We start from the raw sequence: 27057 nt of genomic DNA on the forward strand, positions 1-27057 counted from the left end.
AGTACTTGCGGGCAATTCGCGGCAGGTTCGCGGGACGAATACTCAGCATCGCTATGCACAATGACTGTCCAGCATTATGCACCAAGCCTGCGGGAAAGGACGTGATAATATTTGTGAACGCAGGGCGTCGCAAGCCGGTGCCTACACGCGATACAATTATGTACAAGGAGCTCATGACTTCATTCGCCGCAATCAGTTCTTAAAGCCTGAATGTGCATTGTGTTCGTCCACCATTGCCTTCACGAGGTGTGCAATCTCGACCGAGCCCTGGCGCACGGATAGTGTCAGCTTACGAAAGGGACAAATGAGTACGCGAACAGACGAACAGGTGTGTCGGAGTGGCAGCAGATAGACACATTCTTGATGTTAGTGCCCAAAGGCAAGAAGGTACCATCTTTCGTCGTCACTAGACCTTCGGAGAGCATCTTCGAGACCTGAATGTAGATGTCAATGATTGCGGGATTTCCGAATGCAGATGGATACAGTACCCGGGCTTTGATGACGTCGAGAGGGATAGGGTCATGTTTCCTAAAGTGTGTGCTCAGTGATCTGGACTGTTACGTTACACCGTGTTCCGTAACGAACTTGGTTATAAGGAGCTTGCCGTCGGGAGCGTACTCCATGTCAGCGTACCACTCTACATAAAAGCATATCAGTATGATCCCGGGTTGCAGTTGGAAGGACTAACCGGTAATGAATGGGACTCCGAGCTCTTCACAGGCAGCTTGATGACATGTTCCAGCAAGACCCATGTAGGCGACGCCGAAGGTCTTGGCTACTCCTACTGCTGCGCGGGCGAGGTCCATGTTACGGGCAGTCATGCCATAGACAGCGCCGTGAGGTTTAATCTGGGGTGTGAATGTCAGTGAACCGTCTCCAAAGGCGCGAATGAGTCACACACGTGGTATAGGTCCACGCCGTGAAGCGTTAGGAAGCCTGTCAATGCCCCAACTTGGTAAATGAAGCACGACGCGAGCTCTTCCTACGATGTTCGCTTTCAGCGCTTTCTGAGCACCGACGTGCAGAGCAATGCACGACGTACGGGTTCGATGGCCATCTCGCGCCTCCCCCATCCTTGCCTGTCGGGCAGTGATGGGTGTGCACCGACAAGCACACCATTCTCCTTGGCCAGGAGTACGGTCTTGTTCATGATATTGAAGTCACTGAGGAACCATTCTTCAGGATTGTCTATCTAAGGGCGAGTTTGAGAGTACGCACGATGCATGGAATCCGCATGCGATGTTGGCCATATGGATCGTCTTCATGAGGGACTCATCGTCTCCCTGTCGACCATGAGTCACCCATTTAGGATGCGACGCTACAATTGCTCACTATCGTATATAGGGCAAAGCCCTAGATGACCATGCTGTCAGTCATTTCGTGAACAATCGACATGAGTTGCGCGACGGCGCTGGACGAGGACAAGCGGCAAGGGCGTCTATGACTTCGTTGCACCATGCCATCATCATCTCGTTGCTCGAGTTTCAATCTGTGGCCAGGATGCTCTACAACTCGCTGGATGTTCTACACGGAGTCTGTGCATTCGAAGTACCCTCGTCCGCCCCGGGAGCTTGACGATTCGTGCAGGCCGATAAGGATGCTCACCTCTCCCATATCGCAGTTCACAGTCGCGCGCATCTTGAAGGGTCCAAATGACAGGCCTTGAACACAGTAACCAGAACGCGGCCTAGAGAGCAATTGTTGGCGGAGGGTCAGCAGGAGAGGTCTCCTGGACGGGCACGGTGTCCATTGGTTGTTCACTTAAGCGTTCCCGTGCGTATCTCTGCTCCCATAGACGCTTCTCTCAAGGGCTTCGGGTTAGCCTCCCCTCGATAGGATGAACGTGAACCGTGGTTTCACGTTCCTTATATGTGCACTCACATGAGGACGATGCAGAGATAATGCCGTTCGCCTGATAGCCTGACCTCCTATCATTCAGTAGCAGCATCATGGAGTGCGTCGGTACACCTATAAGCTGCGAGCCTGTGTACACGGAAGGCGGAACCCTAGCGCGCATCTGACTCGCAGTCGCGCACGATGGCCGCGTCGTTCCAGCAGCAGAAGCTACTCGTCGCCAACCGTGGCGAAATAGCCGTGCGCATCCTCCGCACGGCGAGACGCCTCCATATACCGACGGTCGCCATCTATACTCGCACGGACGCGACTTCGCCCCATGTCCTGCTCGCCGACGAGGCAGTCGCGTTGCGCCCGGACGACCACGACCCTGTCTCCAACTCGCGGGGCTACCTGGACGCGGAAGCCATCGTGGACATTTGCGAAGAGCGTGGTGTGACGCTAGTGCACCCTGGGTATGGTTTCCTCTCTGAGAACACTCAGTTCGCGAGCTTGCTTCGCGATGCGGGGGTCACTTTCCTTGGTCCTCGACCGGAGACGATCCAAACCATGGGCCTGAAGCACGAAGCGAAGGCTCTCGCGATTGAGGTGTATGTACCCTTGGTCCCCGGGTCTGACGGGCTGCTGGAGAGCGAAGACGAAGCAGTAAAGGTTGCCAACAAGATTGGCTATCCTATTATGTTGAAATCAACGGCCGGGGGTGGAGGCATGGGCTTGGTCATCTGCCGTAATGCAGAAGAATTGCGAACGAGGTTTCATTCGACGCAAGAACGTGCTACTGTAAGCCAATCAATCGACTTCATCTTGGGTCGTGTCGTCATGCATTGGAATATGTGCAGTCGTTATTTAAGAACGGTGGCGTGTTCCTGGAACGGTACTACCCTCATGCACGGCACGTTGAGATTCAGGTAAGGCAAGTCATTCTCTGTGCGATTGATTGCTACTTGATCCATGTCAGGTCTTCGGCAATGGTCTCGGTCATGCCATACACCTAGGCGAACGAGAATGTAGTGTACAACGCAGGCACCAGAAGGTCATCGAGGAGACTCCGAGCCCATTCATGGTGAAGCATCCTGGTATGTTGCCTCTGTTGGCCCCATAAGCTTATTCACACTGTTTCCGCGATGTAACAGATGTCTTCGAGAAGATGAGTGCTGCTGCGTTGCGTCTCTGTCAACGCATCAAGTATGCATCTGCCGGTGTGTAGTCTGATGCCAACTTCGAGCAAGGCGCAGGGTAACTCATCTGCGTTACATAGGTACTGTCGAGTTCCTCGTGGATGACGACTCCCAAGAAATGTTCTTCCTGGAGATGAATACCCGCCTTCAGGTGTGCCTCACCTTCAGTACTTCTACTCCCAGCGCTAACAGCGGTCACGCTAGGTCGAGCATCCCGTAACGGAAGCGACAAACCCTGGTCTTGACATCGTCGAGCTCATGATCCGGCAAGGTATAGCGGAGCGGGAGACACGCGATGGAGGTCTCTTCCCAGATAAGCTCGAGCAAGAACCGTTCTCCGTCCCTCCGGACCAGCGGAACCTTCACGCCATCGAGGCGCGAGTGTACTGCGAGAACCCTGTTGCGCAGTTCAAGCCAAGTCCTGGCGTGTTGCAGCACGTAGAGTTCATGAAAGCGGAGTGGCTCCGGATTGAGAGCTGGGTATGCAGATCAATGCGTGCTGCCTCGACCCCGGAGCTAATAGTGTTCGTCAGATTGAGACTGGCACTACCGTCACGCCTTACTTTGACCCGCTAGTCTGCAAACTCGTTGTCACGGCACCGACGCGAGAGGAGGCCATTGCGCGGATGCAACAAGCTCTCTCAGAGAGCAAGGTCTTCGGGCCTCCGAACAACATGGCCTACCTCAAGGCGATTTGTGAGTCGGACGTCTTCAAGGCGGGAAATGCCATGACGACCTTCCTCGACACTTTTGCCTTCACGCCCAGGTAAGTCTCGGTCTGTATGAGCTACACTCTGAAGCATCACTGAATATCATCAGGGCCATGGACGTACTGAGCGGAGGCCTCGAAACATCCGTCCAGGACTACCCCGGCCGCCGCATAGGCATGGGCATCCCTCGCGGCGGGCCAATGGACCCACTCGCCTTCCGCGCCGCCAACATGCTTGTGAAGAACGACCCGGGCACAGAAGCACTCGAAATCACACTCGTAGGGTGCCGCCTCCTCTTCCACGTCCCGGCGGTCATCGCCGTCACCGGAGCCGCCACGAAGGTGACTGTCAACGGGGAAGACGTCGAGATGTGGAGGAGCGTTGTCGTACCGGCAGGCGCAAAAGTTTCTGTTGGGACTATCAAGGGAACGGGATTCAGGGCGTACCTCGCTGTGAGGGGTGGATTTCCGGAGATCCCGGAGCACCTCGGCTCGAAGTCTACGTCCATCGGATTGGGTGGCTACCAGGTAACATTTCTCTTGTTCGAACTGGTGAGGATGAGGAGCCTGAACGGGTCGACACAGGGACGTGCACTACACGCAGGCGATACGATTGCTCTCGGGGCTTGCTCACCGCTCGAAGACGAACAGATGTTAGCTCTCCCGTCCACACTGATCCCCGTCTACCCCGCCGATTGGGTTGTCTACTGCCTCTCCGGACCCCACTCAGACGAGGAGTTTGTCACTGCCGAAGGGGTACGAGAGTTCTTCAGCACCCGCTGGAAAGTGAGCGCGTCAAGCAACCGCATGGGTATCCGTCTCGAAGGCCCGCCTTTGAAGTGGGCCAGGGAGACTGGCGGTGAAGGCGGTTCGCACCCGAGCAATGTGCTTGACAACGGGTATGCGTTCGGGACGATCAACGTCAATGGTGATACTCCTGTGCTGTTGACGAATGACGGACCGGATATGGGCGGATACATGTGCTTCTGCACTGTCGCGACTGAAGACCTGTGAGTTTGTATCTCGAGATGTGAAGTGATCACACTGTGACGATTGTTAAACGCAGATGGAAAGTCGGCCAGCTCCGCCCTGGTTCGACCATCCAGTTCCATCGCATCTCAGTAGAGCAGGCAATGGAACTCGCCACGGTGCGACAGCGGTACTTCGCTGGGCTCGAGGACGTCATATCGTCCAAGGAATCTACCCCCGGCGTACCCCCACCCGCCATCTTCTCCCAGACCTTTACCGACCTGTCTCAAGACCCAAAGATCCATGTCGTAGAGCCTGCCGTTGGCAGTGTGCGTCCAAGAGTCATATTCCGGCAGGTAAGACTCAGCGCATGGCCACTCCACATATCGTCTGACAGAAGGCGGACGCAGGCAGGTGACTCTGCCATACTGGTCGAGTACGGGGAGATGAAGCTGGACTTCAACCTACGTGCGAGGATCCATGCGCTCGAAGGTAAGATACGACAAAGAGACGTGAAGGGTATATGGTCGTTGGCTCCTTGCATTCGGTCGACAATGGTATGTCGATGGTTCCAGCGGAAATGACGGTTACCTAATCTACTGTCGCCGCAGGTACACTACGATCCGTCCGCCATCTCGCAATCCGACCTTTTAGCTATCCTCGTCGATGCTGAGACCTCTCTCCCGGATACACTGGCGGACACGGTGTTCCCAGCACGCAGGATCACCTTCCCCATCGTTCTTGACGATCGCTGGAGCAAGGAAGCACTAGAGAAATACATGCGCTCGACACGAGCAGAGGCGGCCTATCTGCCCAGCAACATCGAGTACCTCGCAAACAACAACGGTTTGGAGGGAGGCGGAGAAGAGGCCTTGCGACTGTTGGTCAAGTCGGAGTATGTGAGTTGCATTTGCACGACTGCTACGCCGCGCCTATTGACCCAGAGCATGTTAAGCTTGTCTTTGCCGTTGGGTTCTACATGGCATGTCCGTTCCTCGTCCCTGTGCGTTTCTCACCCCACTACCTGTCGCGCATCGGTTGAACCAGACTTTGTTAGATCGATCCGCGATGCAGGCTAGTTGGACAGAAGATGAACCCTTCGCGGACATATACTCCACGAGTAAGTCTGTCTTGCTTGCACTACAATGACGTAGACTGAACATGCTTTGCAGGGCGCCGTCGGCATAGCTGGTCTGGTTGCTGCGATATATCCCATCGAATCGCCAGGAGGTTACCAACTGTACGGACGCACGCTTCCGCCTTGGCAAACGTGGGGAAAGGGGAGGGACTTTGGGCCTGACCAGCCATGGCTCCTGCAACCGTTCGATCAGGTAAGTCCGTTCGTTCATCGAGTCGTAGATCCGTTATTCACGGAGCCAATCAGGTTGTCCTCGAACCAGTGACGGAGGCGCAATACATAGAGGTTTGTGCCGTTCTGCTGAACTGCGTAGTCAGCCTCATGACGCCGTCTTTCTCTAGGCAGAGACCCAGTTTGACGCGGGCCGTTATGTCTTCAAGGTGATGACCCTGTCATATGATGGATCGTCATGAACTCATGTAGTGACAGATCGAAGAACGCAACTTCTCCATGGCAGAGTACAACAAATTCGTAGCGGGCATCGCCGATGAGGTGAGGCTGTTTAAGGAGAGCCAAGCGCTCGGGGTCAAGTCTGAGGAAGCTAGGCAAGTCTCATCGCCAATCAATCGAGACCTACATTCATGTAGTGGCTACTGCAGGGAACGCGAGCTCTTCAGCAAGTGGCTCGCACAAAAGCAAGAGGCGCTGAAAGAGGCTGAGACAGGGGATGATTCCACTGGTCAGTCTATGAACCAGTCCTCGCACTCTCACTCACCTCTTCCGTAGAAGTCGACGAAACGGCGGAATCAGTGGTCTCTTCCTTGACTGCATCTGTGTGGAAAATCAAGTGCAAGCCGGGGGATGTCATCAAGTCCAGCGAAGATGTGCTTATCATCCTCGAGGCCATGAAGACAGAGGTTAACGTTGAGGCTGGCGAGGAGAATGTGGGACGCGCAGTGGTCGGATTCGGGAAAGGCATCAAGGAAGGAGCGGCAGTAGGGTCCGGGGATGTACTAGTAATGCTCAAATGAACATCGAATAGGCAATGAGACACATGGCTGAGCATTCCGAGCCAGCGATGAATAGATACTGTATATGTAGAACGTTCGTGCTCTGCTAGGTAAAGGAGCAAAAACATTCCGACACGGGGAATTGAACCCCGGGCTATCGCGTGAGAGGCGATAATGTTAGCCACTACACCATATCGGATTGAAAATTGGACGGCGTTATGCTTATCAGTCGTGTTATATACTATACACTTGCTGGTCCATGACGCATCTCGGCACGCCTTGGACACGCCGGACGCGCAGACAGGCGCAGACTCGCCGCAGACTCGGATCCTCCGACTCTAGCTCTATGTAATAAATCTCTCGACCGTTCTCTGTGTCTCCAGACCCACCACACTCCAGCCTCACCGTGCCTTCGTTTGCCTGATCGCCCTCCTTGGCCATGCTCTCGTCACTCAGGCCTCTCCGCGCACTCTCTCGCACCGTGCCGTTGAGTGCACACCCTCCTCGACCTCGCGCACCGACAAGCCTGCATGTCGCGCGACCCGCCCGCCCATTCTCCTCGTCCAGCAAACGCACGGCGTCGAAGTACGTGCGTTTTGGCGGTGACTCGAAGCAGACGACGAACGTATGGCGATTCGACTTGCGCGAGAAGATCGTCGTCGGGATCGTGGTGGCCGGTGGTTGGTACTATGTCGCACAGTGCGTTTTTGTATTTCGTGCTCACTGTTCGTTTGATTTAGATCAAAGGGACTGATGTGCTGATTGTCTCTCGCACCGCTCACGTAGCTTGGAGCAGATTGAGGACACAGGACGGTGGCGATTCATGGACGTGAGCCCACAACTCGAGGCGAAGGTCAGCCAATTCCTGTCCTCAGCCACCCACCCCCTCGCACTCAACGCTCCCTTTCCAGCTAGCACGAGCCTCACACGAAGCGCTCGTAGCAGAGTACGGCCGCAAGGTCCTCCCGCCAAACCACCCCCTCACGCGGCACGTCCGGCGGGTCGTCGAGCGCATTCTTGAGGCGTCCAACCTCGGTACCCTCACCCCTCCCGAGCCCGCGCACGCACTCCCGTTTGGCGAGCCCGACGGCGGGCTGTGGCACCCGGCGCCCGCGGGTCACAAGAGCGGCGTGCCTCCGACCGTCGGCGGGAAGCAGTGGAACTTGATGGTGGTCAACGATGACAGAGAGGTGAATGCGGCGGCGAGCTTCGGTGCGTTGGTGTCCTTGAGGTGGGTATATTGATGTTAGCTGACTGTGTGCTTGTAGGAGACATCATTGTGTTCACTGGCATTCTGCGGGCTGCGAGGGACGAAGAAGGTCTGGCCGCTGTCCTTGGGCATGGTATGTCCTTGAGCGCTTCCCTCTATGCTGGAGCTTACCGCCATGCAGAGATTGGACACGCAGGTCAGCTCCCTCTACATGGGTGCGACGAAGCCCGTTGACTGTCTCCTGTAGTACTGCGACATATGTCCGAACGCGTATCCTCCGCGAAGGTCCTGCTCATCATCGCGAGTACCTTTTCCATGCTAGGGCTCGAGTTCGGCCTCTCCCAAATGGTATCTCGGCTTGTATACGAGCTGCCAAACTCTCGTATGCACGAACTTGAAGGTACCGCTTGCCACGCCATATCGCGTAGCCGCACCTGTTGACGACTGTGTCTAGCGGACAAGGTTGGCCTGAGACTCATGTCAAGAGCATGCTACGATCCACAAGCCGCACCTGCGTAAGTATATCTGCGTTCGAGCTATACCGAACCATCGCTGAGTGTCCTCTCCTTAACAGAATGTTCACACGTCTAGCGAAACTCGAGGGCGCGGGCAGCCGATTCCAGTTCCTCAGCACCCACCCTGCAACCGAACAACGCATCGAGGTCAGTCAATCTTTGCAGCCTCCCTTCCCCTGCCTATCATTCACCACTCGATTTCCGGCATCGCGCCCACCCCCAACCTCATTCCTATTTCTTTATGGCACCCTGATACCTGGCTAATGGCAACGGATGTGCACAGAAACTCGAGACCCTCCTACCGGACGCGTACGCGATCCGCGCGGCGAGCCCAGAGTGCGCGGGCCTGAACGATAGCTATTCCGCGTTCCGGGATGCGGTCTCACACGGGGGCCGGAGGGGCGCCCCGGAGAGCGAGGCGGTATGGGGGTGGTAATATGGACGGTGCGGAGATAGCGATAGCGATGGGGTTCAGTGCGGAGGTGGCGGAAAGGAGGTGTTTCCTGCACGATGTCCTCAGTAGGGCGGAGATTGACAAAGTGAAAGAAGTGAAGTGTACGGCACCGGAGCTTGGACTGATTCCAATGAGAGCAGCCTATGTAGTGCTTCCGTTGCTGTGTTTTCCACACGCCTTCGCAAGCGACAAATTACTTGGGCTGCGTTGACGTTCAAGCTGCATTGGATTCACCACCCACCACCGCAGATGCAAGCATTCGATAGAAAATACGGTCTTGTGAGAGGCGCATAGACGTCGACCACGATATCTGCCAGGATGTTTTATTTGTCGAAGGCTCTTTCGCGCTGAGTATATCCGAGAACTTCGGCCCTTCGAATTCTGTGATTCTGAAGTGAAATAGGCCCTGGAATTCGTCCAATCGTAGCGCGGGGACCCTGCACTAGTTATTGCCCACGATATTGACCAGCGCACCCGACGCGGCCGATCTGTACGCCGAAATTTGTACGAGGCACCAGGCTATCGATATCGTTCAGTTAGTTGCACGTACCAATGGCTTGACGGTCGACTGAAGAGGAATCTAGAGGAATGAGATGATCTGGGTGGCCGCTCGATGCGCCTTCGCGGCGCATCAAGCAAGTTAGCGTGGGAGAAGGGTCGGTTCCTGCGAGATGGACGCCCCGAGCGGCGAGGAAGGAACTGGATGGAAGCGGTGATCGAGCCGGCCAATCGCTTTTCGCGGGCACATGGCTCTGTTGCATCTCCCGCAACGCCCACGACCCACATCATCACCATGTCCGTCAATTCACGCTTCCGAGCGCAACCATCTCCTCCTCCTCCTCGCCTGCCTCCTCGCCGCCGCTCCCGCCCCTGCTCACGGCCGTCATGTCCTCCCTCCTGCGCTTTCCCCGCCGCAACCACAACGATCACCTGAAGGAGGAGCACCTCTCGCCGCTACAGAGCCCCAGCGCGGCCGCGTCCTTCACCGAGAGCGTGCGCGAGCGGCGGCTCTCCGCCCTCTCGTTCATCAGCGAGAGGTTCACGCACAAGCCCAAGCTGAGATGGCCGCGCACGTCCATGCGGGGAATGTCTGCGGGCGGCATTGGGCATATGGTCGACTTCCCGGGCACGTACTCGAGGGACAGCACGCCCTCGCCGACCGCGTCGCTGGAGGACATCCAGATTCCGGTCGGGCTGGGGAGGAGGGCGAGCGAGTCGGAGCTGCAGCCGCCAGACACACCACAGGAGGAGAATGTGTTCTTGTCGGTACCTAATGACCAGCGGAACCGGACCCACAGCGCACCCAGCTCGAGCGTGTCACGGACCGTCAAGCGCAAAAGTGTCCCACTGCTCTCGGACGAGGAGTGCCTTCGAAAAGATGGGCCAGCCATCTCGCGCATGCCCACTGACCTTCTCACAGTCCTCTTCTCGTATGCGACACGTCGGGACGTGCTCTCCCTTACTCGGGTATCGAAGGCGTTCTCCGCTGCCGCCCTCCGTGCACTGTACGGCCGGCTGGATCTGCGCGCGTTCTCCTCCGAGCGCATCGACCGGTGCGTCAACATGCTCGCCTCCAATCGCGCCTTCGCAGGGTATGTCCGTCATTTAGCGTGCGCCATGCTTCCGCCGCCCGATGCAGCGCTGAGCGCGGTCGCGTTTGCGATCGCAATCACGAACATGCACGCACTCGAGTCGCTCACGCTCCCCGACTACGACGCACGCTTCCTCACCCACACGAGCTTCCGTCTGAAGCGGCTCCGGATCATGTCGGAGTTCATCGCGCCCGACGACTGGAAGGCGCTATGGGCGTGGCTCGCGAAACAGCCCGAGCTCACTTCGCTCTCCTTCCCGCATCTCCTCCAAAATACCGCCGAGTGCAACCTCCCGCCTCCACCGGTCGATACCCCGCACACGGACGCAGACGCGACCCTTGATACCCTGCCTGAAGATACCCTCGCGCAGCCTGGTGCCGGCCTCCTTCCTTCGCACTTCCTCCCGCGCCTTGCGCACTTCCATGGGCCCGCCTCGTTGACCGCTGCAATCGTTCCCGGGCGTCCTGTATGCTCCGTGAAGCTGCATGTACACACCACGTTGTACGATGGGCTGAAGCCGAGCGCGATCATGGGCGCGCTCACGCGTTCCCGCACGAGCATGACACGGTTGGTCGTGTCCGTGTCGTTGACCCAGGTGGATGCGCGCACGCTCGAGAGGGTATTTATGTCCGCAGGGTCGGCATTGGGGAGTCAGCTGGAGGTGCTGGCGGTGGAGTGGGCTTTAGACGACGAGGTGCGTCTGTTTGTGCTTGTCTGCCGTGTAATCCGCTGACTCCATACTACCCGCGTTGTAGGTCCTCTACAAACAGCTCTCTGCAGTTCTGCCGCGCTTCCGCACGCTGCACACCGTCCGCCTTCGCCGGCGGAAAGTCGAGCTCCCGCGCAAGCTCGCGAAGGCGCTGAACGCGTTTCCCTCGCCGCCTGAGTCGCCCATGGAGCCCACCCATTTTGCGGGAGCTGCAGCGGACCCTGGCATTCCACCGCCCCGTGCGCAGGAGAGGGCGCACCTGGCGGTATGGGCGAAGCAGTGTTCCACTCTGAGGACGGTTTTATTCTTGAGCGGAGCGGAGTGGAGGACGGGGGGCAGGGGCGGGGCGTATGCGCTGCCAGGGGAGAGGCCGTTCATGAGTGGCTTTGGGTTTGTGGGGTTCGTGTATTCGTAGACATCGTGATGTCGGGTGACACGCCCAAACATCCATACCACCTAATTTTGTGTCAGTCAGCGCATGCGTACGTGCCGTAACAATACTAAAATGTTTGCCATAGCCCCAAGAACACGCGTGTCACGTTTGTGCGCAGCCGAAGGGATGGTCAGTTGCAGTGGGAGTGTGCAGAGGGAAAGAGGAGGGTTAGACGAAGGAGCAGCGATATGGGCCTTTTATATGTCGCATGCAGGATTGACAGGAGGCAGCCTTACACAGAAGCCGCGGCGGAGTCTTAAACGTGAAGAGAGGCCCCCGAGGGTGAAGGGGCGATGTCGATCGTTTGACGGATCCGGAAGGTATCCTGCCATATGAGGAAAGTCGTACATGTGGATGATCAACATCCATGAATTTCATGTCAAATCAGGACAGTCGATCACGTTACAGAATGGTGCTGTCGGTCAATGGCCCACAGAAATGATACACGTCTGTGCTCGGCAAGTCATGCAACAAGATGCGAGCCTAAAGTGGCGGTTGACTGTGCACCGTTGGATCGTCTAACGCACCGTTGCTGAAATGCCGCCGCTGTATCTCGGGTTCCATGGCCGCAGATTCCTTACTGGCAGCACAAGTGGTTACTACTTGAAGGAGACATTGAGCGCGCTAGTCATTAACTAGTCATGTTAGCCGGTCATTTGCAGTATGGTCTCTTGGTCGGGTAGCCGTAGGTGATATTCGTCTGGGTGGTCGCGAAGCATATGTGTGAGGTCGGAGGCCCCACTGCGCCGCTCGAAAGCAAATCCATGGAGGTGCTAAAAGTAGTTTGAAACATTCCGTCGGGATAGACTGACTGACTGAGGCAAGATGTCGTACATATCACGCCGCACGGTCGTTCGAACCGCACTCGCGCCTCGTCTCGCCCTGGCGCGGTCTGACCGAGAGTATCGGGAAGCGAGTCGATCAGCAACAATTTCCCGCCGTGCCCGATGGATGGCTCCCTGTCTGCAAGTACTTGCAATATTTCAGTATATAGTAGGAATCCGACGAATTGTCATATAGTGGTAGACCTCTGTGAGTGCTATCCGGCACGTACTCCGGAGGTGCGATCGACAAGCTCTTTCCGCATGGAACAGACGATGTCATCGCACAGCTCACCTCCATCCCTCTATACCTGATATCATAAGCGTAATTCTGATCGCAAAGCAAGCCAGGCTCCAACCAGGCTCGTCGCTGCAACGCGTGGCCGAAGCGCGTCTGGCTTTCATCGGCCGTACGTGCTTACACCGCCGCACGTGTGGCTGAATAACGCGCTGCAGGGTCCGTGCACCGCCAGAAAGTGGGTCGGCGCACGGCTGGCGATCAGGGCGGTTGCGGGCAAATTTTTCAGGAGAACGGAAGGTGCGGCGCAGCCTCTGGTGCGCCGACCGACGCAGGCTGAGCAGAGAATGGTCGCGCATAAGCAGGTCACGACCCCGCGACGCGCACGTGTGGCAAAACAGGGCCAAATAACACGCGATATTAGAAAATGGCCGCGATACGGACTTAGGTCCGCGTCGTCGCCTCTGCATTGCTCGCTTATTCAACTGCTCACTCTCTGCACTGACTCGCCACCATGGTCGCTATCGTCCAGAAGCCCGCGCCCGCCTTCAAGGCCACCGCCGTCGTCGATGGCCTCTTCCAAGACATCTCGCTGTCTGACTTCGTCGGACAATGGTGAAGTTCCCTCGCGCAGAGTCTAATGATAGCGTGGGTGACTTACATGCACCGTGATTGACAGGGTGGTTCTTTTCTTCTACCCGCTGTGAGTATATTGCCCTGCGAATATTCCCAGGACGCTCAACCCGCTATCCTCGGCGCAGTGACTTTACCTTTGTCTGTCCGACCGAGATCCTTGCGTTCAACGATGCGCTGCCCCAGTTCAAGGAGCTCAACACTGCTGTGCTCAGTGCGGACGCCTATTGCTTTTTGCACGGAGCAGAGACTCACTTCGGTGTGCAGGCGTGTCGACGGACTCGCACTATGCTCACCTTGCTTGGGCGACCCAGCACCGCAAGCAGGGTGGCCTCGGTCCCGACCTCAAGCTCCCCATGATCGCGGACAAGAACATGAAGATCTCCCGCGACTACGGTGTCCTCATCGAGGAGGACGGTGTCGCCCTCCGTGGTCTCTTCCTCATCGATCCCAAGGGCACCTTGAGGTACGACAGCGTGCTCTGAGTGGTGTCAGCGCTCGATCTGACTCCGTATCGACTCATCTAGGCAAATAACCATCAACGACCTGCCCGTCGGCCGGTCCGTCGAGGAGACCATCCGTCTTATCAAGGCGTTCCAGTTCACAGTACGTGGTTCCGCCCGCGTCTCGGCGCGCCTGGGTCGTTGATCGCCGCTTTTCTCCGCCGCTGCAGGACGAACACGGTGAGGTCTGCCCCGCCAACTGGACTGAGGGTAGTAAGACCATCAAGGCGGACCCCAAGGGCTCCCTGGAGTACTTCTCGTCGGCCACTGCCAACGGTGCCGAGGCCAACGGTGCGAACCCCAAGAAGCGCGCCCGCGTCGATTGATCAGCCGTCCTCACCTCTTCCTCACCAGGCCCCAGGGTTTAAAGCATCCACCGCATCTGCAACGAATTGACTGACTCCCCGTTCACGTTCCCGAACCCCCGCTCAAGAATCGTAGACGCGTGCGCAGTGTGTTGTTGTGTGCTTCATCCACCTAGACCTGTATTTTCTAGTCATAGAAGATTTTCGTAGAGCTAGAGGTAATTTTAGACGGCTTGGCAAAAGCGATAGGTCCCCTTCGCGATACCTCCCCTTCTTGCTGTTCCGATTGCGTAGTCTGCCATTTTGTCTTAGAGTACATTCATTGCCTTTGGTTTGCTCACGCTTTGCAATTGTATCTTGTTGTCGTTCCCTCCTCTGTCCATCAGTGTGTCTCCTGTCCGCTTCGCCATGATCGCTCTGCTCCGTGCGCTTGCAGCATCCCCGTCCTTCCAACTGCACGAGTGTATGCGTCCTTGGCGTGCTGGGCCATTGTGTGCAACAGTCCGGCGATGCAGGCTGAGCCTCGCGGTGATATTGTATGCCAAGCCTCTCAGCCGATTTCGTGTTCAGCGAGGAGCTGCAGAGAGCACCGCGTCAGTTTACCACGTTGTGGATAGGTTGATGGTATGCACTCGCCATGTTTGGAATGCCGTTTGAGATCGGATAGACATGGTTGCAGTTTGGGCAGATCATGGCACCCTCCTCAATATGCACCTGTCAAGAGATGAATTAGTCTCGCGGACGAGCCTACGCAACGGAAGATTTACCTCAAGCAAGACATGGTGGAGCTTTTGCAGGAAGTCGTCGTCCAACATCTCTGGGGGTTCTGCCGGCAGCGATGTATCGCCCAGCTGCGCAGGCCAAACTCAAGACGTAAGCAAGCGTGCCTCTGGATCAAACGGCCAACGCACCTGTCTTGCAGCATCTACCAGCGCGCCCCATTCCAGCCTCGGGATAAATCCGCGCAGAAAGTCGGGGTTGAACTCCGCCTCGCGCAGCTCGACCTGGACATCCTTGAACTGGAGCGGGAAGTTGTTCGACGTGCAGCCCTTGACGTGGCACGCGAGGAGGTTGTGCGTGATGAGGCGGACCATCCTGTCTGTGTGCTAAATGCGGTGGCGGAAGGAGGAGACGTGCAGGAAGATCTTGATCGGCGGGAGGGCGCGTGCCACAAACATGCACAAGCGCGCTCCGGCGTTTTGCAGCGCGGCGCGTCCTGGCGCGTCTGGCTTTTGCACTCGCTGTCTGTTCCGTCGTGCTAGGATGCCTCGCCCTGCGTCGCCGTCAATACCCGAGAAGGAATTCTTGTACAGCTCTTTGAAGCAGTCGCTCCGACTCGATGGGCGGAACCTGCTCGAGATGCGCGCCCCGACCTTGACTTTCGGGCCGGAGCTGGGTTGGGTCGAGTGTGCATTGGGTAAAACAAGGTGTGCAGCACGACTTACTGTCTCCTGCAGGATCGTTGACCACCTTCTGTGCAGAGTGATCGCCCAGGTCGACGCAAAAATGGTGAAACCACCACCCGAACGCCCGCTAGAGGGCATCATCTCCATCCATTCGGAACTTTCGCCCATGGCGTCGAGCGAGTACGACTCTGGCCGGTAGGTACGTGTGTTTATTGTCGCATAATTTAATTCTCTCACATATGTACCCCTGCAGGCCATCCGATGAAGAGGTGACAATTACCAGGATGCTAGACAAGGTCCTGAGGAGGAGCGACGTTGTGGACAAGGAGTCACTGTGCGTTCTTGCAGGTCAGAGGGTAAGACTTATTGTTTGTTGATGTTGGTGGAGTGTATGCATCTGATGCGTACAACATTAGGTCTGGCATCTGCGCTTGACGATACATTGCTTGGCCGATGCGGGCAATATGCTCGATTGCGCATGCCTGGCAGGTGTCGTAGCCCTCCGGCACTTCCGACGTCCAGAGGTCGAGGTAGTTGGCGACGAAGTCACCATTGTCAGTCTCCAGTGACGTTATTGTGCCCATTGTGTCTGATCAGTGTCGACACCCTACAGCATCACCCCTCCGAACGCGCGCCCGTCCCCCTCTCCATGCACCATACGCCCTACTGCCTCACCTTTGCTTATTTTCCTGAAACCAGCATCCTCCCCGTCCTCGACCCCTCGCATCTTGAGGAGACGCTCAGTGCAGGCCTCCTCTCCATCGCATTGAATGCCCAACGTGAACTGTGCGTTGTGCAGAAGGCTGGCGGGGTGCCCCTTGCGCCGGACGAGATTCTAAGGATTGTGGGGATCGCGGTGGACAAGGCAAAGGAGCTGGATAAGACAGTGGAGGAGAGGCTGAAGGAAGATTGGGCAGGAAGGACGGTGGAAGTGAGGTGAGGTGAGGGAGGCGATGAGTGATATTTCTTGCCAGTTTTTGGCTGGTGTGCGTGTTACCCTCCGAGGTGCCCAGTCGCAAAATCGCATGGCAAACATGCAGTCCTTGTATCAAATAGCTGTACAATACACTCGACGATTGCATTGTCGCTGCGAACAAACACGACCGTCGACCCGAGCTTGAAAGCCTGCGATCTTGAGATTCAAACTACATGTAAAGGGCCCTATAGACTACAGTAGGGTTATACAGTAAGGAAAGAGTTCTCACGGTAACTAAGCCAGGTAAGCGGGGTTAAGCCCGGCATTGCACCGTCACTGAACACGCCGAGGTCGTCCGCGACCAACACCTACCACCATGGCCGCCGTATTCTCGCCCCTGCGCCAGACCTACCGCTATCTGGTATGTCTACTTGCCATCACGTCCATGCTTGGCTGAGAATAAATCTCTGTGTCTCAACAGCAACGCCAGGCGCATGAACAGCCCGTCATCTTCTACTCCTGCGTCCTCGGTCTTATAGGCCCCGTCATGCTCATCACCGTCCCGCCCATCCGCGAGGCGTTTGGCTACAAGAACACGCCACTCATTCCCACCACCTATCCTCGTGCGTTATACTTTTCACTCGAGATGGCAGGTATTGACAACCGGTGGCTGCAGTCCCGCAGCGACCGAGGAGACCCGTGCAGGGCTACGAGGATGAATGAAAGCTGCCAGTGTGACCTTTACCTGGGGGTTGTGTGCGTTGCGGACTAGACACAGTGTCGAATCAGAGACATACCAAGAACCAGGCTTGTGTGCTGGGGTTGTTGACGTCAGGTTTACTGCTAGATGTCCGCTTTCGGTGATTTCAACATGCCCTGCACAACTCGAGTCCTCCCTCGGACGAAATCGGACAAACACCGCGAATACAGTCAAGACGTCTACGGGTATACAATAATACTTTCTGGATGGCTCTCTAGTGATACATGCGTTTGATGACTACTGAGTACGTTATAGCCCTGAACTGCAGCCCACCCCGCGATCTATTCCAGAGTGATATACAAATGCTTGCTCGTCAACACGGCCTTCGCTCCTGGGATGAGCACGATCGTCTGCGTGTTGTCGATGATCATCGCCGGGCCCTCAATGACGTCGCCGACATCGAGGGACGGCAGCAAGTACACGGGGGTGTCCTTCACGCGCCCGACACGGTCAAAGTACACGCTCCACGTCGTGTCCGCCTTCTTCGTGTCCACTGCCTGCGTCGCCAATTTTGCGACCTCCGCGTAGACGGACTCGCCAAGGGAGTCGAACGTCTTCCCGATCCCGCGCACCTTGATGTCGTCGACGATGACAGACTTGGTGTCAAGCAGGAACCCGAACTCGGTCTTGTACACGCGCTTGAATGCAGCCTCGAAGTCCTCGTGCCCGTCGCCGTCCTTGCCGTCGGGGAGCACCATCAGCGCGGTGTCGGTACCCTCGAAGCGCATGTTGAGCATACGCTCGGTGTGCAGGTGTTCGCCTTCGAAGCCTTGCCGGGCGAGCTCCGCGCGCACATCGGCGTCGAGCTTGTCGAGGCGGGAGACGAGCGTCGAGCGGTTCCCCGGGGTGTAGAAGGTCGACGAAGGTTGCTGCAGCTCGAAGACACTGGGTACTGTGTCAGGGTGATCCAGGTTGCAGTTAGCGCGCAAGGAAGACTCACCGGTCGGCGAGTGCCAGCCCGTATGCTGACAAGATGGAGCTGTATCGGTGGATGAGGATGGTCTTGATGCCCAACAGCTGTGCGATCTCGCAGGCATGCTGACCGCCGGCACCACCAAAGCTTGCCAATCTAGGAACCTCAGTCAACTCCCAGCCCACGAAGGATACAATGGAGAACTCAACATACATGTGCTTCGACAGCGCATAGCCCCTCGCCTCTGTGAGCGCGCGGATCGGGCGCGCCATAGTCTCGTTCGCGACCTTGATGAACCCGTACACGATCTCGTCGAGCTCGAGCTGCTTCTCCTGGTTCGCATTGATCTCCTTCGCGAGCGCCTCGAAAGCGGAGCGCGACGCGTCCGTGTCGAGCGGTTCCTTCTCAGACTTGCCGAAGATCTTGGGGAAGTAGTCGGGCACGAGCCGGCCCAGCACGAGGTTTGCGTCGGTCACGGCGAGCGGGCCACCCTTGCTGTATGCGAGAAATCGAGGTGAGCCGTCCGGAGGAGAGAGGAGTCGCATGCGATACTTACCGGTAGCAGGCAGGTCCGGGCTCCGCGCCTGCACTCTCAGGGCCGGCGAGGAAGAGACCATTACGGAAGTTGAGGCAGGAACCTCCGCCTGCTGCGACAGTGTTGATGTCTAGCTGAGGTGACTGAATAGTTACACCGGCGGTCGTGGTCTCGTACACAACCTCGTAGCGGCCGTCGAAGCGCGATACGTCCGTGGATGTACCACCGACATCCAGACTACTCGGGAGTCAGCACATTCTAGGTTAGAGTATCGGCACCCGGTACTCACCCAATGATCGGGTGCCTCTTCTGCTCGTCCCAGCTTGTCAAGGCATACCCGACCACCCCACCCGCCGGGCCACTCAGGATACTCTTCAGCCCCGTGAAGTTCGTCAAGTCCAGCAATCCTCCATCACTGCCCATGAACTCCACCCTTGGGCTACGCAGCCTGCCGTCCTTGAGCTTCTCGTCGAACCCGGCGAAGAACCCGTCGAGGTAGTCGCGCAGGATTGGGGTGAGGTACGCGTCCGCGGTGGACGACACGCCGCGAGGCACCATCTTGATCATGGGCAGGAGCCGGGAGGACTCGGAGACGTGCGTGAAGCCGATGGAGCGTGCGAGGTCGCCGACCTGCTGCTCGTGCTCGGGGAAAGTGTAGGAGTGGCAGAAGACGATGGCGATGGAGCGGAAGCCGTCGTCGTAGAATGTTTGGAGGCTCTGCTTGACCGCGTCCAAGTCTACGGCGCAGTGTCAGAGACACCAGGTTCCAGCGAGGGGGGGCTTACCTGGTCGCTTCATGATCCTGACCGCCTCGCCCGACAGGCCCTGCACGATCTCGCCGGGTCCCTCAGCGTCGCCCTCGCCATCCCAGCCCTTACCCCGATACCCTCGAGTGACCTTGCCGTTCTCGTCGAACTGCACCCCGTGTTGCTCTGCCTGTGGATCGGATGTATAGCCCACGAGCGTGACGCGCTCGTCCACTTCGAGCACCGTCGAGTAGAGAGGAGGCGGGCGGCGGATGTTTAGATCGAAGATCTTTGGGCGGGCCTGGTTCCCGATGAGAAGGAGGTCCTTGAAGCCCTTCGTGATGAGGAGCGCGTGCTTGTGACCCTTGCGCTCGAGCAGGGCGTTCGTGGCTACTGTGGTGGACAGCCGGATGTAATCTACAGGAGAGGCGGTGCTTAGAGTAGCAAGGTATGCATAGTGTGTGGGAGCGTACCGATCTTGCTTGTTTCCAAGACCTGCCCACGCGGGATCTTCTCTCCAGTGACGATTTCGAGGATCCTCCGGATACCCTCTGTCGGCGCATCGCGGTAGTTGTTAGGATCCTGCGAAACTAGTTGCTCGTTCAGTCCCCATTCACCGCAGAGAATGCGATGTCACTCACGAAGCTTCACAACGATATCCTTCCTCTCAGCATTGTTGTCCGGGTCGGGGAAGGACGCGTGGACGTCGCAGAACGTCCCGCCGCGGTCTGCGCAGATCCTAATGGAGCGATCGGGCACAGGCATCTGGTAGCCTCATGTTTAGCTGGACAACACTTCGTGCACCTCACCAGACGTACCCGTTGAATCGTCTACAATGAATGGACGTAGACCCAGGTTAGTACAACACTAGTGCGAGGTAACGGTGTATCGGGGGTCGACTACCGAGTGTGCTATCTCGAGGTGGTCGCACCGTTATACAGTTTAAGCTCGCTGGCCCCTGGCTAGAGATATAGTACCAACCGTCAAATCGATGGTCTCAGATAGACTCCCCAAGCCCTCGCAGGTCGAGTCAATGCGCATGCACAGATGGACCGGTTGAGGGATCGGCACGCCGCAACGCAAACGAACTGGGAGAGGGAGGCCGCTCGCGCCACAGCGACGGAAGCCCGAACGGAAGAAGCGATCGAACACAGTCCGCAACTCCTAGCCTGCAACGAGATTGTATCTCGTGCGTGCACTAAAAAGCAAAGTTGAATAGCAATTGCGTCGTTGTTGTAACAGAACAAAGCATGTAGCACCGATACCAAGGAATAGCACTGTATCACCATACCGAGCGGAGCACTCCTACCCCTCCATCCCATGTTCGACAGAGATACCCAACGCGTGCAGGGCCTCCCTGCCCCTTCTCGCCCAATACCCCAGCACCTCCGGGTCCTCGAACCACATCGACGCTGGTGTTTCTAGGACGTCGACATCCGAGTCAATGGTGCCCTTCGCGTCAGTGGGGGCTGCAGTCCGCGTCGCCTCGTCGTTCCCCGCCTCCGCGGCAGCGCCGCCCTCCATAGCCTTCCGCGTAGCTTCAGCTTCAGCCTGCTTGCGCAGCGTCCTGTGCCTCGATTTACGTTTCCTCTTCTCTCCCTGCGGTGCGTCTGCCACCTCCTCTACCTCCTCGCCATCTTCTCCTTGAACCTTCGGCCCCGACCCTTCCTCCGACGCCTCAGCAGCCCGCCTCAAGTGCTCCGGCACACCGCCCGGACCCCACAGGCCACCCTCCCTGACCCACGCTGCGACGTTCGCCTGGCGCCTCACCTCGTCAAGGACGCCGACCACCGCGAGGAGCGTCTCGTCGTACGACACCTCCGGCCGCTCGACCTCGGGCGCGAGCACAAGCTCTTCGAGCTGTTTGCGTCGTTTGGCTTTGCGGCTTTTCTTCTTGGGTTCGGGGGGAGAGGAGGGGGCGGGAGTGGGCAGGCCCGGTATCGTGGGCGAGGAGGGAGCGGGCGCCGGGGAGGAGGCGGCGGAAGATGAGGCAGAGGAGAAGGTGTCTTCTTCTGAGGCTACGGATGCGGGACTGGCGGCAGGGTTGGGTTGGCTGCTTTCTTTGCCCTTGCGTTTGCGCTTTCTTGACTTGGCAGTAGGCTCGGTGTCGCCGTCGCCGCTCTCTTGCGGCGGAAACAGCGAGGCGATTCGAGCCATGCCCGCGTCCTTCGCCTGCTCGCCTTGCGGCATCTTCCTCCTCTCATTGACAAGTAGCCACTGCTGTTCTTTCTGGAAGTTCTCCAGATCTTTGTTACGCTGCTGCTGGGCGTATTCTGGTATGCAGAAGTGGTTGTAGGGCTGCATAGCGGCCTTTGCCGGGGAGTCATCGAGCAGCAGCGTCGTGAGTGCTGAGTGCACATGCGGAGCAGTGGTCTCAGCAGAACGGACAGGCGAAGAGGGCCGTCCTGGTGGGGACGAGCTGGGAAGCGATGCAGTGGAAGATGACGGTGAAGGAGGAAGTGGTGTGAGGAGGGCAGGGAGGGTGGCCCAGGGTCTGGAGAGGTCTTTCAATGTCTGAACCTTGCGATCTGAGGGAAGATCGAAGACATAGGTGTCAGTGAACGATAGACTAGACTAGATGGGATGCGTGTTCCGGGCACAGAGGAATCACAAACGGCTAGTGGCCCAGACGGCATCTACATGACATCCAGACGAATAGCGGTCTGCGGGACCCAGCGCCCAGACTCGTCGTGCAGAGCCTCGGCAAGAATGGATGCTCACGATAATGGTCATTCGACAGCCCGAGCGTGTCCCTCGCCCATACCGCCACCAGCTCGCGCCTCGACGGGCCGAAGCACTTGTCCACCATGTCGTTGACGCTGTGTGGCTGCGCGGACGACCACACCATCACGTCCAGCCACCTCTTCGTCTCCAGCGCGAACAGGTACTCGCAGAACGCGCGCATATATGGGCGAGGGTACGTCGGGCGGAGGCGCGGGACGCCTCTGTCCTGGGGGCGGTACTTTGCGCGGGAGGCGTGTGGCGAACGGAAGACGAGCGTGCCGTTGAGATCTAGGATGAGCAGCTTGCGCGAGGAGGAGGTGTCGGCGAGCGGTGTGGGTGCGGAGGCCGCTAGGGCGAGGTACTCGGGGGATGGGGACGGGATGGGCGGGGGAGTGACTTCGCGGTCGCCAGAGTACTCTTCGTCTTTCTGGACACGTCCGCGGTCGCGCATCGCTTTGGGTGCCCGAGGCGGTCTCGAGGATGCCCTGTTGTCGCGTACGGACGTATGCTGGTAGGGCCCGTAGCTATCTGAGTTCATCGGATAGCGTCCTTGGTCGGACGGAGCGCCGGCCTCGTGGTAGCCCCCATTGTAGTAGTTGTGCTGCGACGAGTATTGCGGATCATATGCGTACGAATCATAGCCATAGAATTCGGAGGGCTGGGATGAGCTCGGCCCTGGGTCATCGCCGTACCATTCACCAGCCTGCGGGGGATAGTGGTTGTAGCCATTATAGGCAGCGTAGCGGTGGTTCGAGGAGTGGTATGAGCCATAGCCGTACATCTGCGCCGTCGGTCGGAGCCGCAGAGGGCCCGCTCGTAGAAAGGTTGTTCGCAGCAGAGTTGTTTCGTTTACACCGCAAGGCAACGCAAGGGGGTAAGTGACCCAGGCCAAATTCAAAGCACGCATCTTGCAGCGCTCAGTAACCACGTGGTGGACGGGAGGTGCGGAAAAGGCAACACCGAAGTGATCCCGATAGCCGTCTGGGGAAGTGTCACTCGCGAATATCAATATCATCATGCCTCTATCATAGTAGCTGGGTATAACAGCTACAGGTCTGTACATACGTCCACGTACGCGTGCAATTGGTGCGACTGACCGCCTAACAAGGACACACTAAAGAGATTCATATCTGAATCTTGCAAGACTCGGCTGTTGTCAATCGCATTTCGCGGTGAGCCGACTCTTCATGTTACAGATGGCTGGGTTGAGAGATTGACAGCATAGCGGTGGAAAGGAAGGGGATAGCTAGAAGACAAAAAAGGAGTACCAGAGTTCATGACTGTGCCCGTCATGGCGCCTGGACGTCGCAACACAAACGAGATTCCTACGAACCCAACACAACGCCCACTGCGCGTAGTCGCCTCCGGCACCCTCTTCCTCACCCATACCCTCGAGCTCCCAACGCACCCGCAACCAAACGGCGTACTCCGTGCCAGCACAGTTGTGCGCTCGCGAGGAGGCTCCGCCAGTACATGTCTCTCCATCCTCGCGCAGTTCCCTGCGACTGAGGCTCTCCTGGTCGCGCCTCTCGGAGGCAACGAGGACGGACGGAAACTCATACGAGATCTGGAGAGAGAGCACGTCAGCACGCGCTTCTGCAAGGTGTGGGAGGAGGCCGGTGTTCCTAGCGCGTGGGTCCTTCATGCAGGTCGCCTACTATCTTGTTTGGCCGTTTCGTGGCTAATGGTACCGTGCTGCTCCAGATGACACCGACTCACGAACCGTGATCAACAACAACCCTCTGCCTGATATCACGCACGAAGACTTTATATCTCTCCTTGGGCCTCTGCTTGCTCCAGAGAACTACTTGTATTCTCCGCCTCTTGGCCCCGCACATCTAGCACCTGGTGCAGCGAACACAGCGCTGAAGCACGATGCTCTGCAACCACGACAATCTACATCCAGCGCAGACGGTGTGCGGCCGACGGTGACATTACCGAGGACCAACACGAGCAGCCCTGCGCCGTTCGACTGGGTGCATTTCGAGGGTAGGTCCGTCAAGACGACGCTGAACAATATTATGGGCCTGGAAGGCCTTGCGCGAGAACGCAAATGGAGGAGTCACTGCGTGTTGAGCGTTGATGTGGGCCGACGTGCCAAACAGGGTGTCGAAGCGGTATGAACCCCCCTCTACATTTGTGCTCTACTCTTGATTCTGATTGACACAGCTCGTCCCCTATGCCGACGTTGTCTTCCTCAACAAACACCACGCACTCGCGCACTCACCCCAATACGCCGCCTCCCCACGCGCCTTCCTCCTCTCGCTCACCACTCTCGCCGCCCCACACGCCCTCCTCGTCGCGCACTGGGGCGAAGAAGGCGCAGCCCTCCTCTCTGTACCAACCCGGGAGTACTTCCAAAGCTCCGGCTGGGTCGCCGCGGACCCGAGCAGCCCATCCGGCGGGGCAACGCCTCTGCACTCGCGGCACCCAACCGCCGCGGGCGAGCACGAAGACGTGGACGTCACAGACATGGTCGAAGTGCTTTCCGTGCGCACCGGCAGCGACTTCTGGGCGGGCCAGCACACGGACTCCTCGAGCGTGTTCACTGCGGGGCTGCTCTCGTCCTCGGGGACCTCGCGCACACCGCAGAGCCCGCCGCCGGGCGCGACCATCCCGCAGAGCCAGTTCATGCGCCAGCGCGACCGGCGCGAGGGCTCCGCGGACTCGGACGAGACGCAGACGGGGAAGGCGACGTCGGGCCCCGCGCAGGACGCACGCAGGAACGAGACGTTCCGCGGCGAGATCGTGGACGAGGTCGGCGCGCAGGACGCGTTTGTCGCGGGGATGATGTATGCGCTCAGTCGGAGATTGTTACCCGGCGAGCCGTATACCCCAAGCGGGGCAAATCGGGGCAAGGACGTGGGGTCGGATGTGCGCGAGATGGGTAGGTGGAGGCTGGAAGAGTGCCTGAGGTGCGTGATCCGTGCGTTGAAGTTCTGTGCGATACTGAAGGACGACGTAGATTCGCCACGGAACTAGCAGGGAGGAAGGCGCGGAGACGAGGATGGGAGGGACTAGCAGACGAGATGGCGAGGGTGGGGTGGTTCGAACCATAATACCCAAATCATCTTCTCTGGTGTGGTGATATACTGACAGGGATTATATACCATGCTATGAAAACATTACCTAGGATTGCGCGGACGCCCTCGTAGCAGTTAGTCACTATGATCGCAGCCATTACACGACCATCCTGATCTTCAACTTGTCTCCCTCAACAATCTCCTGTTTCTTCGCCTCAAGCTCGTCGACATCCCAATGGCAGCTGAAATAGCGGCCCGCAAGCCAGTCTCGTCGCTCGCGCACGAGCCAAACAAGACCATGTGATGCGAGCTCGAGCGTGTCGACCAAGGTATGCATCAACTCTTCCGGCAACTTTTCAGCCATGTCCGTCGCGATCGAACCTGGGTGCACGGAGAAGGCGAGCAGGCCCTTCTCTCCATACTCTGCCATGAGCAATTCGGTAAAGCGCAAAATCGCGAGCTTCGTCATCTGTGCGTGGTGCTCAGGTAAGCACCTCCGTACGCGGCGAAATGGATGAGGATCCCTACCTTGTATGCGCTGATGAGCCCGTCCACGAAGTGTGCGCCGACGCTGGACACGTTCACGATGATTTTATCACCCCCGCACTCGAGCAGGAGCGGGAGGAAAGCACGGGTGACCTCGTACGTCCCCCGGATGTTGATCGTCCAAGACTTCCACCACTCCTCAGGTTCGTAGTCACCGATCTTCCCAGAACCCTCCATATACCCGGCGTTATTGATCAGCACGTCGAGCCGCCCGAAGGTCTCCTTGACGTTCTGCGCCGCCGCCTCGACGTCCGCCGTGATCGTGTTGTCCGCGGAGATGGTCAGGACCTGCAGGGACTGGCCCGGGCGCTGAGCCGCCTCGCAGGCGGCTTTGGTGGCGCTCATGTCGGAGCGGGCGAGCAGGACGAGGCCTGACACTCCTGCCTGCGCGAAGGCGACAGCGACGGCCTTTCCGATCCCTTTCGACGCTCCTGTGACGAGGACGACTTTCCCGCTCATGTCCGCCTTGGACGGGTCGATGGCTGGGTAGGTGTCATGCCGTGCGGTGGGGACGAAGTCAAGACCTGCTTTGCGTCAGTACGATTGTACGCTTCGACACGGATGAAAGCACGGATGAAAGCCTACCTGTGTGGCTGGGCATCTGTCTAGGTGTTTCTGTTCTGGCTCTGTTGGCGTTGAGTATTTATCACCGTTCCAGAGACATTTATCCTCTTTGGCGACTGCTTAGACATGCAGGTGTCCTGCGGGACTCTCCAGCGGTCTGTACGCTTTCATAATCCTCCGACCGGGATCCATTACACATACAGTGACGCTTCTTGCACTCTCCCCGAAGAGTCAATGATTCATTGCACTGTTTCATGTCTAGGTACCTCGTTCGGAATGAGGCAATTAGAAGAGATGTATTACTGTACATGAGCGGCGAGCATGCAAACAGAGTAATTGAGTAATTACGGAGGATTGATGCTGTAGCGAGTGCGGGGCGCAGCCCTCCGGGCTGCCCGGCCCAAAATCGATGAGCTGCGCGGGCGGGCGGGCCCACCGTGAGAGCTTCATTCCGGTTGTATATCGCAGGTCGCGGGGAGAAAGCGCGCAAGCCAAGTGGATGTGGGTAAGCATGCTTGCCTGCGTCTGACGCGGCTTGACGCCGCGGAAACTGGGAGTGGTGGGTGGGTGAAAAATGACCGAAGCGTTGCGAAAGCTCTACAATACTTTCGCTGGCGGAGGACAAGTGAGCGCGCAACGAGAGAAGCGTTGCGCGCCTAATCCATGCACTAGCTCCTCCTCCTCCAAGTCTGCGATCGGCTCGTGCCTCGCCT

General features: G+C 57.8%; 12 protein-coding genes and 1 non-coding gene across 13 annotated transcripts; 7 read left to right on the plus strand and 6 right to left on the minus strand.

Moving 5' to 3' along the window:
* Window positions 1-85: 85 nt before the first annotated feature.
* C8Q71DRAFT_415627 (LamB/YcsF family protein) lies at window positions 86-1895 on the minus strand. Its single transcript, XM_047918421.1, has 10 exons — window positions 1606-1895; window positions 1333-1353; window positions 1219-1283; window positions 1043-1163; window positions 902-982; window positions 689-848; window positions 586-637; window positions 489-528; window positions 327-434; window positions 86-267 (listed from the first exon to the last, which is right to left on the minus strand). Exons 1-10 carry the CDS (start codon window positions 1636-1638, stop codon window positions 193-195), a joined length of 756 nt encoding a protein of 251 aa, XP_047782077.1. The 5' UTR covers window positions 1639-1895; the 3' UTR covers window positions 86-192.
* Window positions 1584-6819, plus strand: C8Q71DRAFT_889208 (urea carboxylase; the record flags this gene model as incomplete). The annotated part of the gene is made up of 20 exons (XM_047928631.1): window positions 1584-2634; window positions 2694-2762; window positions 2813-2930; window positions 2988-3053; window positions 3113-3183; window positions 3237-3512; window positions 3566-3798; window positions 3852-4269; window positions 4327-4751; window positions 4808-5066; window positions 5121-5267; window positions 5322-5609; window positions 5666-5713; window positions 5768-5830; window positions 5883-6041; window positions 6095-6133; window positions 6190-6228; window positions 6278-6393; window positions 6448-6527; window positions 6575-6819. The coding sequence occupies exons 1-20, from the start codon at window positions 2038-2040 to the stop codon at window positions 6817-6819; spliced, it is 3756 nt and encodes a 1251-aa protein (XP_047782078.1). The 5' UTR covers window positions 1584-2037.
* A 106-nt stretch (window positions 6820-6925) lies between these two features.
* On the minus strand, window positions 6926-6997 carry C8Q71DRAFT_t35. The gene has a single exon. It is a non-coding gene; the product is annotated as a tRNA-Glu (tRNA).
* A 240-nt stretch (window positions 6998-7237) lies between these two features.
* C8Q71DRAFT_854491 (peptidase family M48-domain-containing protein) lies at window positions 7238-8959 on the plus strand (the record flags this gene model as incomplete). Its single annotated transcript, XM_047927061.1, has 9 exons — window positions 7238-7497; window positions 7585-7651; window positions 7710-8010; window positions 8067-8141; window positions 8190-8204; window positions 8256-8408; window positions 8463-8523; window positions 8583-8670; window positions 8807-8959. The coding sequence occupies 9 exons, from the start codon at window positions 7238-7240 to the stop codon at window positions 8957-8959; spliced, it is 1173 nt and encodes a 390-aa protein (XP_047782079.1).
* A 452-nt stretch (window positions 8960-9411) lies between these two features.
* C8Q71DRAFT_415982 (uncharacterized protein) lies at window positions 9412-11812 on the plus strand. Its single transcript, XM_047918422.1, has 3 exons — window positions 9412-11263; window positions 11325-11744; window positions 11797-11812. The coding sequence occupies exons 1-2, from the start codon at window positions 9863-9865 to the stop codon at window positions 11691-11693; spliced, it is 1770 nt and encodes a 589-aa protein (XP_047782080.1). The 5' UTR covers window positions 9412-9862; the 3' UTR covers window positions 11694-11744; window positions 11797-11812.
* A 1472-nt stretch (window positions 11813-13284) lies between these two features.
* On the plus strand, window positions 13285-14232 carry C8Q71DRAFT_794767 (peroxiredoxin; the record flags this gene model as incomplete). The annotated part of the gene is made up of 6 exons (XM_047925562.1): window positions 13285-13385; window positions 13450-13473; window positions 13532-13617; window positions 13671-13869; window positions 13931-14009; window positions 14077-14232. The coding sequence occupies 6 exons, from the start codon at window positions 13285-13287 to the stop codon at window positions 14230-14232; spliced, it is 645 nt and encodes a 214-aa protein (XP_047782081.1).
* A 573-nt stretch (window positions 14233-14805) lies between these two features.
* Window positions 14806-15305, minus strand: C8Q71DRAFT_701293 (uncharacterized protein; the record flags this gene model as incomplete). The annotated part of the gene is made up of 3 exons (XM_047920181.1): window positions 14806-14925; window positions 14979-15062; window positions 15123-15305. 3 exons carry the CDS (start codon window positions 15303-15305, stop codon window positions 14806-14808), a joined length of 387 nt encoding a protein of 128 aa, XP_047782082.1.
* Window positions 15306-15377: 72 nt separating this feature from the next.
* C8Q71DRAFT_740389 (ribosomal protein S5 domain 2-like protein) lies at window positions 15378-16732 on the plus strand. The gene is made up of 5 exons (XM_047922760.1): window positions 15378-15638; window positions 15693-15812; window positions 15871-15973; window positions 16034-16171; window positions 16231-16732. The coding sequence occupies exons 1-5, from the start codon at window positions 15388-15390 to the stop codon at window positions 16555-16557; spliced, it is 939 nt and encodes a 312-aa protein (XP_047782083.1). The 5' UTR covers window positions 15378-15387; the 3' UTR covers window positions 16558-16732.
* Window positions 16733-16808: 76 nt separating this feature from the next.
* C8Q71DRAFT_740391 (uncharacterized protein) lies at window positions 16809-17471 on the plus strand. The gene is made up of 3 exons (XM_047922761.1): window positions 16809-16954; window positions 17015-17156; window positions 17210-17471. The coding sequence occupies exons 1-3, from the start codon at window positions 16910-16912 to the stop codon at window positions 17254-17256; spliced, it is 234 nt and encodes a 77-aa protein (XP_047782084.1). The 5' UTR covers window positions 16809-16909; the 3' UTR covers window positions 17257-17471.
* A 103-nt stretch (window positions 17472-17574) lies between these two features.
* C8Q71DRAFT_702172 (5-oxoprolinase) lies at window positions 17575-20252 on the minus strand (the record flags this gene model as incomplete). The annotated part of the gene is made up of 8 exons (XM_047920231.1): window positions 17575-18178; window positions 18234-18362; window positions 18420-18701; window positions 18763-18978; window positions 19031-19478; window positions 19527-19904; window positions 19961-20077; window positions 20129-20252. 8 exons carry the CDS (start codon window positions 20250-20252, stop codon window positions 17575-17577), a joined length of 2298 nt encoding a protein of 765 aa, XP_047782085.1.
* Window positions 20253-20792: 540 nt separating this feature from the next.
* On the minus strand, window positions 20793-22992 carry C8Q71DRAFT_854498 (uncharacterized protein; the record flags this gene model as incomplete). Its single annotated transcript, XM_047927062.1, has 2 exons — window positions 20793-22015; window positions 22209-22992. The coding sequence occupies 2 exons, from the start codon at window positions 22990-22992 to the stop codon at window positions 20793-20795; spliced, it is 2007 nt and encodes a 668-aa protein (XP_047782086.1).
* Window positions 22993-23502: 510 nt separating this feature from the next.
* On the plus strand, window positions 23503-25270 carry C8Q71DRAFT_701856 (uncharacterized protein; the record flags this gene model as incomplete). Its single annotated transcript, XM_047920212.1, has 5 exons — window positions 23503-23860; window positions 23916-24328; window positions 24381-24838; window positions 24935-25126; window positions 25177-25270. The coding sequence occupies 5 exons, from the start codon at window positions 23503-23505 to the stop codon at window positions 25268-25270; spliced, it is 1515 nt and encodes a 504-aa protein (XP_047782087.1).
* C8Q71DRAFT_889234 (putative oxidoreductase) lies at window positions 25014-26308 on the minus strand. Its single transcript, XM_047928632.1, has 2 exons — window positions 25763-26308; window positions 25014-25703 (listed from the first exon to the last, which is right to left on the minus strand). The coding sequence occupies exons 1-2, from the start codon at window positions 26237-26239 to the stop codon at window positions 25392-25394; spliced, it is 789 nt and encodes a 262-aa protein (XP_047782088.1). The 5' UTR covers window positions 26240-26308; the 3' UTR covers window positions 25014-25391.
* Between the last annotated feature and the right edge of the window lie 749 nt (window positions 26309-27057).

This window comes from Rhodofomes roseus, assembly GCF_022264815.1.
Source record: "Rhodofomes roseus strain CIRM-BRFM 1785 chromosome Unknown C8Q71scaffold_4, whole genome shotgun sequence".
NCBI lineage: Eukaryota > Fungi > Basidiomycota > Agaricomycetes > Polyporales > Fomitopsidaceae > Rhodofomes > Rhodofomes roseus.